Source organism: Lissotriton vulgaris, chromosome 6, assembly GCF_964263255.1.
Source record: "Lissotriton vulgaris chromosome 6, aLisVul1.2, whole genome shotgun sequence".
NCBI lineage: Eukaryota > Metazoa > Chordata > Amphibia > Caudata > Salamandridae > Lissotriton > Lissotriton vulgaris.
In genome coordinates, this window is record NC_141694.1 from 1,404,828,506 (window position 1) to 1,404,848,152 (window position 19,647).

At 43.4% G+C, this 19,647-nt stretch overlaps 1 protein-coding gene across 5 annotated transcripts in view; it reads left to right on the plus strand.

The window, feature by feature from the left end:
* Positions 1-19,647, plus strand: part of RALGAPA2 (Ral GTPase activating protein catalytic subunit alpha 2) — a 1,781,019-nt gene that overhangs the window by 510,148 nt on the left and 1,251,224 nt on the right. For all 5 annotated transcript variants that reach the window (XM_086927515.1, XM_086927511.1, XM_086927512.1 and 2 more), the window contains exon 10: positions 11,489-11,719. In XM_086927515.1, the coding sequence (XP_086783641.1) occupies positions 11,489-11,719 (231 nt within the window). The remainder of the gene's footprint in view (positions 1-11,488; positions 11,720-19,647) is intronic.

The window sequence follows — 19,647 nt, forward strand, 5'->3', positions numbered from 1 at the left end:
CTATCTGTCTTAATAAAAACATACGTAAACCATTTAATACCAGTATAAATATATCCTCATATAAAAAGATGTAGAAAAAGACACCAAGAAAAAAAAAAAGTGCTAAAAGATCTCACATCTAAAGTTCATGAATATATACATAAAACAGTGAATATTATGTACAGTGGAGAAGCAGAGCAATATACAGAAAAGTGGCTGACAAGGAACTTGACCAGCCACTATGATAATAATATACGAACATATTATTCATTAGGTGGTAAGTGTCAGAACGAATCACCTCCCTAGATCACAGGGAACCTGACCTATCTAGGGGGCTACTGAGGTACTGTTGAGATGACAAGTTTTGTAGTTCAGCTTGTAGATATTAGAGTGAGTGATTATATATATATATATATATATATATATATATTTCGCTCCACTGTCAAACAAATGACTGGACCAGCACTCACTTTAGATTAAACCCCACTTAGGTTTATTGCGCAAACAATATAAACGAGACGCGTTTCAGCCTTAGCCTTCATCAGTGTCAGCTGACGTCGGCGAGGCGGAAGTCAATATTGGCAAAATAATATATAAACATAAACAAAAGACTCATTAGTCGCCATCTTAGAGTGGCTAAATCATAAAATGATAAAGAAAGAAAGTATATACATTAATTTTATGCTCGCAGAGACCTGCTGTCATAATTCAAATCCCACACAATATATCTGCAAGGAGGTAATTTAAAAAACATTACACTTTTTCATGATTAAACCCTGTATGGGTATAGTTGATGAACAGTTCTTCACAACTATAATTTTCATCAGAATTACATCTCCATCATCATGTTCTCGTGTGTGTCAGTTGAAATAAAATAGCCACATAATTCAAAATTATTCGAAGTAAATATCACATGATCCTCTATAAACAAGACTAGCAGCCCGTCCCGACCTTGTCCGGGAGCAATCAGGCTTCCCGGACCCCCGCCCGTCCCAACATTGTTCAGCAGCCCGACCCCCCCGCCCGCCCTGACATTGTCAAGCAGCTCGGGCCCTGCCTGCCCCGTCCCCCGCAAGCAATCAGGCTTCCCGGACCCCCGCCCCGACATTGTGTAGCAGCCCGGCCCCCCGCCCGCCCGCCCTGATATTGTCAAGCAGCTCGTGCCCCTGCCCGCCCCGTCCTCCGTCCTGCCCCGACCCCCGCCTGCCCGGAGCCTTACTTCAGCCGCCGCTCCTCCCCCGCGCTCCTCATTTCACCGCTCCGCTGCTCCTCGCCGCTTACCACTCCTCCCGCCTGTCCGCCGGTCCTCACCGCCATTTCGCCGTTCGTCACTGCTCCTCCCCCGCGCCATGTCTGCCGCCCCTCTTCCGCTCCTGCACACCGCTCCTCCCCGCGCTCCTGATGTCACCACGCAGGTCGCGACTGGCGCTACTTGCAAGGGACTACTTTTTTTTTATTGTCAATTTGTTAAATAACGTATATTTTTTTATTTATATAGCCTATGTCCATCTGCACACTGACGATTACGATGATGTATCAGGTGTGTGGATTGGCGCTGTGGTTCCCGAGTTTACCCGCCTCAAAGGTGCAAAGTTCTTCCTTTATTATAGTAGTATAGATTACACTGATTCTTGATTTAACCCTGGGTGAGCTGTCAGTGACAATTTCCCAAATATATTTTTTCCTACTTTATCACTGACCAGTTCAAACATCACTGTCTGTAAATCTAGGATCCTATGTTTATTATTAAATGATGGCCCTATAGTTACTAATAGCAACTGGTGGTTCCTTCCCTGACATTAGTGCTGCTCATTCCTGCATGCTTGGGCTACAGGTGAGTTGTGAGTTCCTCACCCGCGTTGAACCCCTTCGGCATTTTCGTTTGGAGTTCGATAATATACCTGGACTCCAAGCGTCTTAATCTTTTCTTGTAGTCTCCCCCCCTGATATCCAATGGGATACAGCCAAGGCAGAAGAAGGTTAGGAGGTTTCTGTCGCTATTATGATGAGTGGAGAAATGCCTAGCCACCGGGAAGTTTTCATCTTTGTTGGAAATCACCCTTTGGTGCTCCAATACGCGTAACTTGACAGTGTTTACCGTACTCCCTATGTAGCGGTAGCTACAGGGGCATTCTAGGCAATATACCATGTGGGTCGTGGAACAGGTCATGAATTTGGAAATCTTGGTGTGTGTATATATATATATCACGCAAACAGGAAAGCACAATTGAGAAAGGCCTCTGGAAGCTTCAATAAAAGTTCATTTATTATGCTCTCAAACTTGCCAGCATACCAAACACAGGCAACAAGCTGCTCTGTTTAAATTGCTTTGCCAGACGCGTTTCAGGAAATCCATTCCTTTCATCGGTGGCAGGGAAAATAGTGAAGGTGTCGCGTTCAGCTTTCAATTTACAACACCTGCTCATATGGGCGTGACACTCCAAATGCCTCATGGTGTTTGTAGTTCATTTTATCGAAGTGGATGCGATGCTCAGTCACAAAAATTAAAATTCAACTGTTTAGCCCCAGTGGGTAGATGCACTGTGTCCCATGCTTGGGCTGCCCTGCTTTACAGTTTTAAGTGCGAACTTGTTGCAGACTCCAGTCCTGAATTGCAGCCCACAATGCTTCCTTCCGATAATTTCAAGCTCCTGATTCCAGCTTGAACAGACCTGCATGATAACAGTGAGCCTTCCTCGTTGGCGTGCAAGGCCCCATAAATCACACAAACAGGAAAGCACAATTGAGAAAGGCCTCTGGAAGCTTCAATAAAAGTTCATTTATTATGCACTCGAAAACTTGCCAGCATACCAAACACAGGCAACAGGCTTCTCTGTTTAAATTGCTTTGCCAGACGCGTTTCAGGAAATCCATTCCTTTCATCAGTGGCAGGGAAAATAGTGAAGGCGTCGCGTTCAGCTTTCAATTTACAACACCTGCTCATATGGGCGTGACACTCCAAATGCCTCATGGTGTTTGTAGTTCATTTTATCCAAGTGGATGCGATGCTCTGTCACTAAAATTAAAATTACAGAGTGGATTTATGGGGCTTTGCACGCCTAACAGAGATGACCCACTGCGACCCTGCAGGTCTGTTCGAGCTTTCATTTCAGCACGAAAAAAACAGAGGCAGCTGCGCACTTTTCAATTCAGGACTGCATTGTGCGCTGATTTCTTTCGACCACTGGAAAGCAAGGCAGTCATTTGCCAGGTAAAGCGCTTTGACCCACTGGGGATAACACTATGTACAATATTGAAGAAATGAACATTGCACCCACTTGGGAAGGATTAACTACATGTACCAGAAGGCACAGAGTGTGCCACACCCTAAAGGGCAGGTGCTTTAAGTACCAAGAAGAAAAGCGATGTTTTAATTTCCGGTTCATTGCCACTGAAGAAAGGTCATTTGCAACCTGAAACGCGTCTGGCAGAGAAATATGAAAAGCCTGAACCTGACATTTTAACTGCTGGCAAGTGCTCGAGTGCAAATAAAGAATCTATCTGAAGCTACCTGTGGTCTTCTCTTATGTGCTTCCTGAAACGTGTGTGTATATATATATATATATATATAATATATTTTGTATGATAAGTGATCCTCTAGGTATGCACGGACTACAATGTAACAGCTGCTCACAGTATATACATGTCCAGATGCCACAGCTCCAGGAACCCTACCAAAAACCACCACTTTTTACCAATACGCTCAGATAACAAGCTATCAGAACTATAAAACATATTGTGGCTAGTATGGAACCTAAGGGAGGGAATGATGATAATGGTGGAGAGACTAAGCATCCAGAAAGCAGAACAACACTTGCAACAACTACCTCCTGTAGGTTCATCATCATTTTTCTGTCTCCAAATTACTTGGACCAGCCTACTTGACATCTCTCTCATCCTTGGAGTCAAACATAATTCCCCACAAAAGTGAATTTTACTTTGAAAAGTCCCCATCTCTCTCATCCAGTCTATCTATAATTGGTGCAGTTGCTTAATCTTTTGAAAAAGCATACTTTTTCCCTTGATTATCCATCCATAGTTACACTGGAAAGCCAATGGAGGTCACTATTGTATTGCCATTCAGGTGCTTCTTCACTTGCAGCAGCGTCTTTTTCCCTGAGAGGGGTGCATGGGCTAGGGTCAAACAAGAAGAGTATATCACTATTCCCCAGAATTGTTACTGTTGAGGGTTGTGGCAATCAATATACCCTCATAGCATTGAGCACAATACCAAACCGTCATCGTTTATGTCCAGTGGCCCAGTGCTATTGATAAGGTGTGTCCTAAAAATATGACTTACTCTAGGGATTCTTGAACTTCGCTCCCCTGGTCATCCTTCTAACTTGATATTACTCCCCTGACCATCCAGAGAGTGTGTTCTTTTGGCTTAAATGACCAATTTCTGCTCCATCATTGCAACCGGTTAGCTTCCCACTCAATTTTCCTGTCCACATCATGGATGGCGGTCTTGATGGTAATTTTTTAGCTTGAGATCTGCATGCAATTCCTCGATCGAGCGAAGCAGCACCCTTGCCCCCTAGTCATTTTAGGACTATTGCAGAGATTCCTACACTTCTTTCTGTACCTTCCTGCTTCTGGTGGTGTTTAGTTTAAAGGACATGTTCTCGTTCTTCCTGTCTGCCATTAAGGAAAGTATAGTAGAGAAGCGCTAGAGCACAGCGTCGCTCTGCTCCAGCCAGGATGATACCTCCATAACAGATGAGTGAGTGTGGAAAGACACCATTACATCTCAATCATTAGAATGGATGTGAAGGTTAACATTGGAGTTTGCCAGAGGGCAGGGAGACCCAGACGGGGTAGAGGGGCATGCCTTTCCCTGTTGGCAGTGGCACTGCAGTCTGTGACTCCATGGCCACCATCTTGGCCAGTGCACTCCTCCTGCCCCAGCACCAATGCGTGAGCCTTCATTGATGTTCCCGACATAGAAAGGGTTGGTGCTTAGTGTACCCCTCATCGCTCCCTCCTGATTCTCTACTCGATACCTGGTGTTGCTGTGCCATCCCTGATGGCCAGATTGGTACAAAGGCTGGTACATGCTTGATCCCTTCACTGCCCAACACACTCGAATAGCCAGTAAAAAAAGAACGGAACATAATTGGACATCCTGTTGAAACCTGTGCCATTGAGACTTAAGAAAATAAAGGCAATATTTGGATGCTTGAAATAATCTCAGCCCATGGTAATTTCTTGGACCACTTTCCATTTTTGTATCGTTGCCTACCATGTGACCTCGGACAGGAACCACCCATATGCTATGCAAGACAGCCTTGGCTGTGATCCAGTAAGAAGAGCCCAACCCAAACTACAAATGTAGGTACTCTCTGAACACAAGCAACCCAACCTATTTTGGCCTAATAGGACTCATCAAGTTTAGTTTAGTTAGGTTCATGAAAACTGTTCATGAGCTTCCCAGAGCCCTGTTTGCTCACAGAAGCATGTGCTCTCAGTTTACTCTAACCACGCTGGGCCCTCCTACAATTAAACTCTCTTTTCATTACTCTGTTCTAATGTATTATCAGTCTATTTAACCCCGAAGTGGCAGGCTTCTGATTAATCTTGTTCAGCTGTTGTGAAAGGTGAAAAACTAGGGTTTCACAGACACATCAGTCATCTGCTCAATGAGGACCATTAATTGACAGCCAACTTACCAAACAGTACCTCATTAAATCTTTCTCTAATTGCACAGTTTCAAGAGACACCAAATAGGGCACAATAAGAGTGTCAAGCAAGTTAACGTCTGTTAGTTTTGTATTAAAGATTCAAAATAAATTATGTAAAGTAATCTCTTCAGTAATTCAAGTAACAACATCGCAGCTTTAATTAAAGCACCCTCGTTACAAATAAGGGGGTCCCAGACTGGAAGAGGAAGAATTGAGGGGATAGAAATAAGATAAGTTACAGAAACAGATCAACAGTACAATATTTTTATTCACACAGTACTACAAACCTTATTAGTGGTTATACGTTATCTAATTGGTAAGATCAATCAACGCCCTTTAAGCGGCAGGGATCCATGATCTAAAAGCGAAAGCTTGCGAAAAAACAATAGTCTCTGTTGATCGTCGTCGTTGGGGGCTGGTATCATCTAACACATGAGTCGGAAGACAAAAACGGACCAGCGTGGAGGCTCAGTCACTTAGCAATCTTTGTTCTGGGCCCAGAACAAAGAATTAGATACTGACCCCGAGCGTAGCTGATTGCCTTCTTGGCCTTTAACAAGAGTTCTTCTGTGTTCCTATAACCATACCACACGGAGAGTAACGAGTGGACACATTTGTTTGTGGATTGTTTGGGAATGACACATCCTCTCCTAAATCACGAGGAGGTTTGCCCACTTTCAACCACCACCTCTCTCCTTTTGTCCTGACGAAGACCCGCACCGTAAGGGAAACTACCCCTACATGAACTAGGGTTGAAACGTAGATTGGCTACACCTTTGATACCAGCTTCTACCGCTAGCAGGATTTGTACGGCTGTATTGGAAGCCTGGTTTTTTGGAAATGTGTTTGATCTTTGAAGGCTAATGTGGCCCCATAATAAGGAAATAGCCATAAAATTGCACCTACTAACTAAGTTTTTGATTTATTTGTCTCTTGAATGAAATTTGTATCCTTGATTTTCCTCACGAAACCCTTTCACAACAGTACCCTTCCCCTCCCTACCCTCCCTCCACCTGTGGGCATATTTACTCTCAAACATTTTAGGATGTATAACGTATAACCACTAATAAGGTTTGTAGTACTGTGTGAATAAAAACATTGTACTGTTGATCTGTTACTGTACCTTATCTTATTTCTATCCCCTCAATTCTTCCTCTTCCAGTCTGGGACCCCCTTATTTGTAACAATTATCTACCCAGGTCCCTCTGACTACATTGGGTTAACCCTGTTCTAATATAACGTTAATTAAAGCACCCAGCATCTGGGCAAGAATGGTTCTGAATCCACTTAGAGTTACAAAGTCCTGCTACCCATAAGGCAGAAGGATGGTTTTCTAAACAAACAGAATTTATCCTATAAGGCGAGGGAAAAGTAAAATGTATAAGTCTCTAAGGGCGAGTCCACTTAGCACAAAGCTTAAGCATAGAGGAAAGTTCTGGCTCGGCAAGAAAGATCTCAGTCCATCTGCTACCGAATCTAGCATTGACAGATAGTCCAAAACTAAAAGATGGTTTGATACCTCCAAAATCAGTCAGAACGAAAGGAAAAATAAATTGAGTACGGTCAAAAGATAAAGTAATTTGAGTGTGTCACACAGCAAAAGAATTGAGTGCGATCAAAGGAAAAATAAATTGAGTGTGTTGCCCCTCCTTTGGGGTTTCTTTTTTTATAAGATCATGCTGCAGTGTCCGAGTGATGTGGCATCACAACCAATATCGAAAGACCATGTGTTCAAGATGTCCATCAAGCCACCTAGATATTTACAACATCGACATGGTTCTCATGCTTATCATGAGAACCAACAGATTCACAAGTCCACTCCAGTTATTGATAGGGAAAAGAAACATAACAACAAAAAACAGAACAGTAGAAATCACGGTTCTCAGTCTTACTATTCTCATGGGAATAGTTTTCAGAAAATTAAAGAATGTACAATTACGGTACATGGAATGCAGAAATATACTAAATTACTGAGCCATTGGTAAAATTTAAGGAAAAGGTCAGTACTAGAAACATGTCGCTCTACAAGAAGATCTTAAATTTACTTCACATTTTCTTCGAGTTATTCATTTTAAAACAATGTTAAATGAAAGCATAATAACCATAGAAATTGCATTTAATAGTCACAAATTGTTCTTGAAAGACCCTAATTATCATTGGGATCACCTTCTTAATAGAGAAATGTATTACCTTCACATGAGTGCACATTTTCCTAAATTAATGCTATAAAAATCGTTGCAGCATTTTTATAAACTGTATCATCTCTATTATTAGTCTGCAAAGTTTCAGGCTCATATCTAATTTCTTACAAGCCATACCACCTATGTTTCTAATCAATGGATTCTCCACATAACCATTTCAATAGCACTAGGCCACTTCGCATGTGGCAATAAATCTCACCATTTATATATATATTGGTGTATATTTGCATATGTATCTCTATATTATGTTGAAAAGCACTTTTTAAAGTGCTTCTGCTACTCTTGTCTCGTTGACGTGTCCCTATCTAATGTGTGCAACATGTAATTTCCGAATTCATGTTCTCAGTTCTGCATCTCGTTGTTTATTATGCTTATATATTTGTGTGCTCTATCAGCCCCATACTCCTGTATTCAAGTTGAGCATTCGTCAGCAGCTCAGGAACATTATGGCTGGTACAGGCTCCGGCTGGCTATGCTCCTTGCAAAATTCTTCTTGGATTATATACTACATAAATCTTTGTAATACTGTCAGTTTCGTTGCACTTGGTGGTTTTATTAGTCCTGTATTTTGTCTCAAGCAATGATGGCCACCTGTTCTATTTTGTCAGGGAGCATTATTTCCAGTCTAGAGCTTTCATGTGGTATCTATAAATCCATGTATTTATTCCATGTTTGTATAACTGCATAGGTATCACTTTGTCTTAGTTACAATCTTAGCTTTTAGAATGTTACTCTTCTCCATCTAGAATGTTAGGAATGTTGCGTATTGCCAGGAGGATGGCAGCTTCTGGCAGCTATTGGTCTAAGCTGCGCTTTCCCTTGTCGTGGAACGTTATCTTTATAATAAATATACAAATGTTTAATTGAGACCTTCACTGTATCTCTTTTCTTTGCTTTGGTGTTCTGCACCACACCATCCTAAATTTCATTTCATGATCTAATTGATTCTTATTGTGTTCTATTAAATTGATTGCATTAACACATCAAACTGCTGTGATTTGATATATAATACGACTAGATCTGGAATAGTGGGTTCCTGAAGCATGGAGCTAGAAGGCAATCAGTACTGGGTCTATTTTTATCGGGAGAAGTGCTGTAATGCTGAAACATGAGGAAAATGTGTGATTTAAGCCAAAGTTTGATGTTTGTAGGATGTACTGGGTAAGAAAACAAAGTGGTATCCACACAAGCAACACTACCCCAGATTCACCTGCAGCCTGATGGCAGGACAGGCTAGCCCACATCTTTTTATTTTTATTTTTTAATGTCTGCCATCTTGTCCCCCGTGCCCCAACCCCAGAGCAGATTGTGCAATTCCTCCAATCTCCTCCTGTGTGTGGAATGACTGTTGGGGCTTTAGATGTTGGGGTGTGATCCAATGTAGGCCACCCCACCTCTTCTTTCTTACCCTATCACCCTCCCACCCCGGTGGGGCATATTAGAGATAAAAAAAACAAGTCTGCCCTCTTGGGGGGGTGGGGGGGGAGGTGGTATTTAAGACTTTTGTGCCTAATGCTAAAATAGGCCACTCCAACCTATTTTGGGGCAGAAAGATCGTCAATTTTGCCAAGGGGCCGTGACCCGCTCAACCACCCCTCCTCTCCCCATCCCCCTGAATGAATACCTGTTTTCAAGTGGATGTTTCCCTGCTTGTTGATCACCGGCTGAGGGCAACGCCAAGCAGAAATGCACTTGGGAGTGGTAACATTGGAAATTGTTCTGCAGTACTTCTCCTGTGTGGAACGGTACACGGGCCGAATCATGGTGGAGAACGAGTTTCACTCTCAATCAATTTGATGTCAGTGCGGTGCAAGTCACTCTAGTTAAAAAAAAAAAATCATATTCACGCCTTAGAAGAGCGAGAGCTTCTGTCAGGGTAGGTCTTGCTATTCCAGTAGTTATTACCTTCCTGAATTTTCAAAGCTCTCTTTATCCTTACTTGTCTCAAATTAAGGGATCTACCTGCCTTCCGTAAAAAGAGAGTGAAAAGGAACAGGAGTGAAACCCATAGACCAAGCTGGGACTGGGTATGAAGTATATATAGCAAACAATGTCCCACTAGGTAACAGTAGCAAAGACAGTTAGAAAATTGCATACAATACGTATTACAAGGAAGGAATACAAGGAGTCTCAGTACATTTGTGAAAAGGTTATTAATCACCAGTTTTCATGGAAATGGGAAGCACAGTTAGATAGCAGCACTGTACATGAAAGGCATTCATGGAGCAACCCAATTGGCACTTGGTGACAACGTGATAACAAAGTGAAGGTGACGACGCAAGTAAACATGGTGAAGCACTGTGGAGCCCCACTGGGATGACTGCTGTATCCCATAGAGGGGATGGTGGTGCGCAGCTAGAGGTCAGCTGCACCTGCTAGACTGGTTCTCTGTGTGCAGCAGCTCTGGGAGATAAAGACTCGTGAATAAGGAGGCAGCAATAACATGACTTGGGACTGCTCAGCTGTGAGAGATAGAGGTGAGCTTGCATCCCCCAGAGGCCCTGGGGAGTCCTGGTGATGGCAGTGCACCCCATTGAGATCAGAGCTTGTTGAGTAGTCTTCAGGATACACTGTTGTCCATAGAGAGACTTGAGTTGGCCCAGGTGGTGTGTGGCCTGGGTCGACGTGCCCTCGGACATAGTTACCTTGTTTTGACGCAGATTTCACCCAGGAGGCTGTAAGTCATCTTGATCTCTAGAAGGCCTGAGACGTGAGTGGTGGTCTCCAAATGCTGAGACCAGCGAGAGACTATGATTATGAGTAGATTGTACTGGAAATGGAACACAGACAATTTGGTCTCTGTGGAGCGCAGTTGTGGGTTGGAGAAAAGTGCCTGATTTTGACAAACGGGCCTGGACTCCCTTGGCACTGAGAGAACCTGAGGCCGCACAATTTCTCTCCTGCATGAGGTGTCTGGCCAGCTGAGGTGGGCCTACAGATGCGGGGTAAACCCTTTTCAGGGATGGGAATGGCAACAGCTCTCCCATGTTAAAATTGATAAATACACCAGGCCCAGTCCTGCGATAGGTGACCCTGCATCGGAAGTGACAAAGCAATCGCTGGAACAACCTCCTCTTGACCCAACGGCCTGATGAACCACGATATGTGTTTCTTACCAAGCAGTAGAAGAGAGGAGGAAACAGAGGCTCCTTGCAGTCTCTGTAAACATGTTGTTTAACTGGGTGCTTGCCAACTTTACCTCTTCAAGGAGGCAAGGCAGGCCCAAGTTATGGATCTTATATTTCAGTAGGGAAACCTTGCCCTCTAAAAGCACAGTTCAGCCTCTTAGCACCTCTTTCTGTCTCCAACATAAGCCATGGCTCACTGACAGTCTAGAACTCCATCTCGGTACCTGTGTATGATATTTAATTTATTGGGAAAACAAAAGAGAGTGAAACTAAATAGTGTAACAAACTGTAACAAAAGTCTTTATGAGGACTACTATTTCCAACAGTTCACATCTGATATTGAGTGGTTCTTGGCATTCATCATGCTTTTTCAAGTTAATGTGTCTTCGTCCTCTGCCTTTGTGGCATGGCCGCTTTATGCTTGTAGTTGGAGCCATGTTTTCTTTTAATCTGTATGATTTGTGAGCAATAAGGGTCTTTTCTTTTTCTCCATTTATAGAATGTGACTGTTGGTAACACTATGCAAGAGAAAAACACCGAGACTGAGACCAGTACACAACTGGAGCAGGAAAAGAACCATTCCAACAGCAGCACCTTGTCTGACAGACGACTAAGCAATTCCAGTCTATGTAGCATTGAAGAAGAAAAAAAGGCAGAATATGAAATGGTGCAAAGAATTCTGTTGTCAACTCGTGGCTACGTGAATTTTGTTAATGAGATATTTCGCCAGGTGAGTTACTGCTCTTTATTTTGTGATGGCAATGTCGTTTTACTCGGCACCATTGAGTTTCTTGGTGAATGACTTGCATTGAAGAAAACCTTAGGTTGTGTATGTTATTTATTGAAATACAACTACACCTACAAATTGACACAATAAGTGACAATGCAGTGAGCAACACCAGCATACATGCTTTGCTGCTGTCCATTAATTCCTCAATGCAATGTATATCCCACAAGAATACTTGTGGCGACAAAAAAAGGCAGATTCATTTCATGATGATTCTAGTTGTGCAAACCTAACCTATGTGTTTCTTCTGCAGTGTAGAGGCGCAGGCTCTAAGTACGGTAGCGTGAGAATGGCCCCTCTCTTGCTAGGTAAGCATTGGATAGAGATGAAATGGAGGGAGGTAAAATGTCTGAGTGCAGCTATAAATATATTTGTAAGGACAAATAGATGAAAGCTCCTGTACCAAATGGACAATCGCACAAGGCTTCTTGCCCCACCACAGCTACTGATTGGTAATAGTATGCAGTGCGTCAACCTGGGTACGAGTTATTTACGGTGTCCAGTGAATTAGGAAAATAAGTAAATGTACTCATGAAGCGACCTACATAGTTTAACTCGCTAGGTCTGCATTATTGTGTCTCTTAATTAGCCCACCCCGGTAGCAAAGTGAGTTACATGTGCCTTGTTGCTTCTATATAATGTATTTATGACATAGTCTGCAGCACTTACTTCAAAACACAAAAAATGTCTGCCCCCTAGAATTAATATAACGGCTCAAATTGAGTCCTGGGTTTACAACATGCAGGGATGAGCTCACTGAGACCAGAAACCAAACAACTTAGTCCGAGTCATAACGATAGAAAAATATTCAAATTTTATTAATTTTCTCCAATATAAATATATCATTTCTTTCAAGAAAACACAGACATGGAAATTATATTGTACAAAGAATAATTTCATAAACATCCCACACAACCCTACACTTCTTCAAACAACCTTCTCAGCAAACACACTCATTCTGCAACATTCCAAATTTCATGCATTCAATCATACACATGCATTCTTCACTCGTTCCGAACATATCACACTTCTACAGCCAGATGTTGTACATGTATTTTGTCCTGAGGAGTCTCCAAGACACAGAATAGTAGACAAGATGGCAAAATGACAGAACAGACTCAAAAACGCCAACACACGTTTCGGTGCGACGCCAGGTCTAGGGCCACACCTTCATCAGGGCACTCAAAGTAGGGGACGGGGGGAATAAGGGAACGGCATACAATCTGCAATAAGTAAAAACACATTCAATTTTAAATACACACTCTTATTCTAAACAATTTTTGCTCACTATTTGGCAATTAACAAGAGTGACATTACAGCATTATCACATTCTGGTTGTAACAGTAAGCTCAAAAAACTGCATCAAACGTTTCATAGGATAAGTTCAAAGGAAAATGTCAAGAGGACAGGAATCTCAATGGACAACAACATAGAAAAACGCGATACATCCACATACGTACTCCACACTTTTCCCATAAGGAAGGAGGAGAGAGTGAAACATTTACCACTTAACATGTAACAACTTTATTCGCAGCTGTGTTGCCAGAAGAGCAGCCCGTCTCCAGAATGACTGGGCTAGGGGCTGATTTTATCAACAATCTGACTGTCAGTAGCGCAACCCCTCTAGGGTGTCTTATCGCATCAGCCAAACATGTCTCTTCCCCCCAAAAAAGACAACTTAAGGGCGCTCATGTCGCGGGCGTAGATGATACTCACTAGTGCAGAAAAAGGAATAGGTTTCACAGTATCCTGACCGGTTCTCTAAGACATTTTTCCATGTGAATTCGGTGGTTACGATAAGATGGCAGCAGAAAGAACCAAGGAGTAGTAAGAAGGTGGTTCTACAAATAAAAAAGGCAAAATATACAGCCCGGGTTCAGGCATCAAAGTTCAAACTATTAAGGACTGAGATGAGCTGTTCATGTTAACAGGTTTAAATCAAGGCTCGCCACCATAGATAGACTTACCAAACTCTGAATAAGATAGAAACCAGGGAGGGCAACCGGCTCAAGTGTGGTGGTTTAACACACCATGCACACCCAAACCAAAGTGGCTGAGAAAGATCCGCTTGTGCTGATAACAGATTCAAGTCCATAACAGCGGGGTCTAAAAAAATGGTGAAAAATACATGGATTAGAGCCAGTCATTCCACCTTCCTCCTGGCAGAAGTTATTCAAGGAAGATCCGAATTTCGGGTAGTAGGCACAGGTACGGGTGGGGGCTTATCCTAAGGTATCTATCAACAAAGCGGCAAATAAGAATTGTATAAGCCCAATTCTCACGCCCAACGCTGTGGTCCCTTAATCACCACTTCGGGGCGTCTACTAGAGCCAGCTGAAGAGTTACTTGGTAGAGTTAGAAGAGCGGACGCTAGTTCGGTGGGATCCAGGGCGGCAATATTTTTCAGTCATTCAATTCGGCTCCTACAGGGGATAGAAACAAGAGTCAGCCGTAACAAGAGCTATCGGAGGTAATCTAGTCGGGAGTGCTTAACTAAAACACGATTTGATTGCGTGAGCCACGTCAGTTCGAAAAAAGGGGCGTGGAAAGTAGCACAAGGCTCCCCCTTCAAGGCTCAATGGTTTTAAAACAAGCCTGCAAAGATTATAACTGTAAATGCAATAGCGCCGCTAATACTTAAAATAAGTAAATGGGCGGACAGGGATAGAATGAAGGAGCGGGTACATACAACTATCTATCAAAGCTCGCAGAGTCTACTAAAGTACTTCCAAATATCCTTAGCCCCAGCCCTAGAGTCAGGAAAAGATTTTAAGAAGACAAGGGGAAAAGATAAGCCCCAAATGACCGACGACCCCCAATGCCGCTGTCAGGTTTCTCTATGCTAGGTGAAAACAAGCCAAAAACGTTACATACCTGTGGGGCATACCGATAGTAGGACGCCAAGCATTCCAACATGTGATACTGACGAGCCGTCAGCAAACCCGGAAGTATCCAGCGGGAAAATCAGCAAGGTTTTAAATAGTTGCCACCTAAGGTCCTGGTCCAATAAGGAGGCAGGACTGGTAGGAGGCGGAGAAATGGGGGAAAGGGAAGATCCGGAGTGGAGTCGCCAATGGGACAGATGGAAATGCAAGGCGTAAAGTTCAAAAATAGCCGTCCATGATTCAAAGCTCAAAAAGAGCATGGACATCAGGATGAAATGGTAATCAAAACCGGATCAGATAGGGGCAGGTAAGGGGCAAACACTTCTAACAGAAGACAAATCGCTCATTTCCGAAGAAGGTAAAAAAGAGACCAGATTAACCAGTCGTGATTCACTCTCATGGTTTCTATACAAGGGACCAGACTGGAGTAGAGCGAAATCATGAAAATTACACATGTCAAGCCGTCCTACCAAAACCATGCTCGCCAGCAGGGAGGACAAATAGGCTGTGGGAATGAACAAAAGTCCAGGAAAACCGCAAATCTCTCATAGGATCGCGTTTTCCTATGGGCAGTGTTCATTTAGGCCCTTTATCACAGAATTAAGAAGAAAGATCCAAAAGACCTCCCTTTTCTTTCTAATGGAGGTACTGTCCTTCCCTGCTATGGTACGTACTTTCTCAAAAATCGACCATTTAAGGTCCGATTCCGTGTGTTTGGCATTGATCCAATGTTGAACAAGTGGGGCCCCACTTTTCAAATTTCGAATGCTTGACTTACGTTCGCCAATCCATAAAAGGCTTTCACGCCCTGTCTCGCCCACATATGACAACCCACTTGGGCATAAGATGACGTACACAACATTGTGCGAACGACAGTTGCTCATTCCGCTCATGTTGATAATACGCTTGTCAATCGCCAGGGCGCTTCCCACCATAGCATGCAGACAAGCCTGGCATGTTCCACAGCGATGGTGGCCTTCAACTGGAGGGAGTCATAGAATACCAGTTTGTCTCGTACTCCCAAGTGCCGGCAGGGTGCTGCGTACCAGGTGATTGCGTAGGTTTTTGTTCCTACAGAACGCAAAGAGAGGTTTGGGTTTCATCGTTTCCTTGCCTCCAATGTTAAGAAGATACCACAGGGAATTGACCACTTGTCTCAATTTGTGGTTAATTGTGGAATGTTTGGTGATGCACACCAATCGATCTTGAACCACAATATTGCGTTCTTGGAACATAGTTTCCCTATTAAAGTATCTGGAACGCTTGAATGAGTCTCGAATGAGTCGAGATGGATATCCACGTTGGGCCAATTTAAGTTTCAGAATATCGGCCTGAAGCCGGAACTCCTTCATTTCCGTGCCGTTCCTCCGGAGAGGGAGGAACTGGCTGAAGGGGATAGAGTCCCTTTTGCAACAGGGGTGGAAACTCACTTATTCCAACAGGGTGTTTTTGGCCGTCGGTTTGGTATATAAAGATACCAATAGTTCGCCCTCTGTGTGTTTGACCCAGACATCCAGAAATTCAACTTTGGTGTCGCTGGAGTTGGCGGTGAATTTAAGGTTAGGGTCAGCTGAATTCACCCATAACACAAATTAATTCAGAGATTCACGGTCACCCCTCCATACGAAGAAAATATCGTCGATAGGCGCGACCAGGCTCGCATGATGGCGAAGAAGGGTGTCATTTTATTATAGATGTTTTTGTCCTCAAATTTGCCCATGTACAGGCAGGCAACACTGGGGGCACACGAGGCCCCCATGCTGACGCCTTGTACCTGGTGAAAGTACTCTTTATTGAACTCAAAGTAGTTCTCACCCAAAACAATCTTGAGACAATTCAGGATCAAGGGGGCATTAGGGAGATTATTCTGGTTCGTCAGGATTTCTTCTAGACCTGGATCGCTCCATCCTGAGGATGTTCGTATAAAGCGATTCCAGGTCCATAGTTACCAACAATTCAGTTTTATAATCAAACGGCATCTTCTCCACTTTGGAAATAAAATGTCCAGTGTCTTTCATGAACGATTTCAGTTGGCTAACCAGAGGTTTTAAAAATTAGACCGCGTATTTTGATATTGGCTCAGTGGCCGCCCCGATCGTGGATACGCTGGGTCGCATCGGGGGATCCATGATGTCCTTATAGACCTTAGGTAGGCCATAAACGATGGGCATTCTGGTATATGTGGGGGTAAGATATTCTGCTTCCTTATTGCAGATATATCCTTCCTCTACCGCCGAATTAACCAAAGCCACGATGCGATGTTTCAAGGATTCTTCGGGGCACCTCATTATTCGCCGGTAATGGACGAAAGAAGTACGGTCATTTTTTCAACATAGGTGTAAGTGTTGAAAACCACTATCCACCCACGTTTGTCAAAAGGTTTGATTGTAAGGTTCTGGTTTTCACAGAGTTCTTTCAAAGCCGCATTCTCTCCAATCCATAGATTGTGATCCAGCTTGGGGACGTATTTGATCATTTTTTCAATCTTTTTAGTCACCGCCTTTTCAAAAATCCCTACCTCGGGTCCGAGGAGGTCTAGGCAAGGGGTGAAATTCGAAGGTGGTATGAGGCCAGAGGCACTGTCCGATTCCAAAAGGGTGGGACAAGTGAGGAAGAATTTTTTAAGACATATCTTCCTAAAGAAAGAATGAAGGTCCTTAGTGAACTGAAAACAGTCAAATCCAATAGAGGGAACAAATGAGAGACCTCTAGATAAGAGAGTCATGGATTCCATAAAGATATGGGAATCAGACAGATTGAATACTGGAATAACATTCAAGCTCTCCCATACTGAGTTTGCCTTGTTTGAATATATCTCTGTGGTTGTGCCTCACCCTGATGGAATTGCCTAACTTGCGTGTCCGATTTCTCGGTAGGAAATTGCCCCTGCGGTTCCCTAAAAGTTAGTCTGCAACACTAACTTAAGCAGACAGAAAATATATATATATATATATATCTCAGCAGAAGGTCCTGTCGTACTTGCAGGTAGCAAAGAACAGATATATATATATAAGAATATATATATATATATATGTATTTCTGCCACTCCACTTCGCAAGCAGGACGCAGGCGCTCTCTTCTCCCGAAGAGACACATAGAGCACAGACCCAAGTAAGTAGAAAAATTGTCGGTTTATTGAGCTGTTACTCAGTCGGCCATTACGCGTTTCGGTACTGACGTACCTTGATCACATGATATATATATGTATATATATATTCTGTCTGCTCAAGTTAGTGTTGCAGACTATGTTGTAAAATATTCTGACAACCGGTAGCATCTTTGTGTGTGCAGATTCTGACACACAAATGTACAATCGTTTGAAAAGTTTGCAGCTTTATTATAAAACCCTAAATGAATGAATGAATTCAAGGTTTCGTTAACATTAAAATTGCAATCATTTCAGTTGTTCATGGCATGAAATACTGTTTCCCTTTTTTCCTCCTAGGGAAAGGCAAGTCCCCCTACATTACACTGACACTCTGAACTTCCACTCTTGTCGATACTGCAGTTATTTGAATCTTTTATAATTATGTACTAAATAAAAGGAACATCTCTAACTTGTGATTCAAATGAACTATGTAAAGCTAGGAGTGACTGATTTGTGAGATAAATTAACTAAATGAAACTAGGGTTGACTCTGGCATGGGAACTTAATGAAACTAGGGATGACTATAGCTTTTCTAACTGAAATTTGCTGTTTTAGAGCTGCTGCTTGTTTCACCACCACAGCACCAAGAGCCACTTGTGAAGGATCATGAATTTGCAAGATTTTGTCATTTTGAGCTAAGCAGCGTGACCGAAACTGATTAGCACAGTGGAAGAGGCTTAGGTGAAAAAAATGTTACATGCTCCAGCATCGGGCGACAACTGCCGTCCTGGTAAAACTACATTCTATGACAGAACATGGAACTCAGAACTTATGGTGTTCCACGCCTGCCTCAAACCATATATTGGATCACCACAAGATGCTACAGGGGTACTGAGAAGGTTAAGGTGTGTCTTGGATGATTCTGATCGTGACTCACTGAGGACCTAGCTCACATCGTTCCCCCCCCACTTTTTTAGGTCTCGCCTAGACGAAAGCAAAGCGAAGCTTTGCTGTCTAGGGAGACAACTAATGTCGCCGCTTTCCGGGGAATGTGGACTGCAGACTGTGACGAGCTTGTCCTCCTGGAGATTGTAGCTCGTGAGCGCGCACGTCGCGTCGCCCTGCCTGATATTCCCATTCACACAAAGGCTCCCGCACGCATGCGCACATACACACTGCATACACACACACGCACCCCCCCTTTAACAGACACACGCGCAGACAGACACACGCACGCACAGACACACTACAACAGACACACGCGCACACCCCACCCCCACTCACCCCTCCTCCTCCACAACACACTCACCTGTTCTGGCGGACCGGGACTCGATCAGGAGCCCTCGGGGCTCCTCGGACAGTGGCTTCTCTCTCGCGCCGCGATGGGGGCCGGACTTGCGATTGGCCGGCTGCCCAACCGCTTCCGAGTCGCCGCAGGCAGCGCGGCGGGAACTTGAAGAAACTCCCTGGGCTGCGGTGAATAGAAATTCAGCTGCGTGCATATGCTCAATCAGTGGAAAACTTCGAAGCAGAATGCATTGATGTACAGGATAATAAGACAGACTAATTAATGCGTAAAACAATACGAGGAACATATTGAGGCCTGGAATAATGAGGAAAACTAATTGGTATGTGGAACAACGAGAGAAACCTATTGACAGGAAGCACAATGAAAGAAAATCATTGGCACGTGGAGCCGTAAGTTAATTATTGACCTTGCATCTCATAGACATGTCGAACCGCAGCAAACTCATTGTGAAGCCGAGAGGGCTACGCAACGTACAGCGGAAGAATAGAAACGTAATGATTCGAGGCGCGCTTAATTAAAAAGAAACTCGATCGTATTGTTCAACAGTAACAGAAAGCAAAAAGTATGAGACAAGAGGTTTTCGGTGATG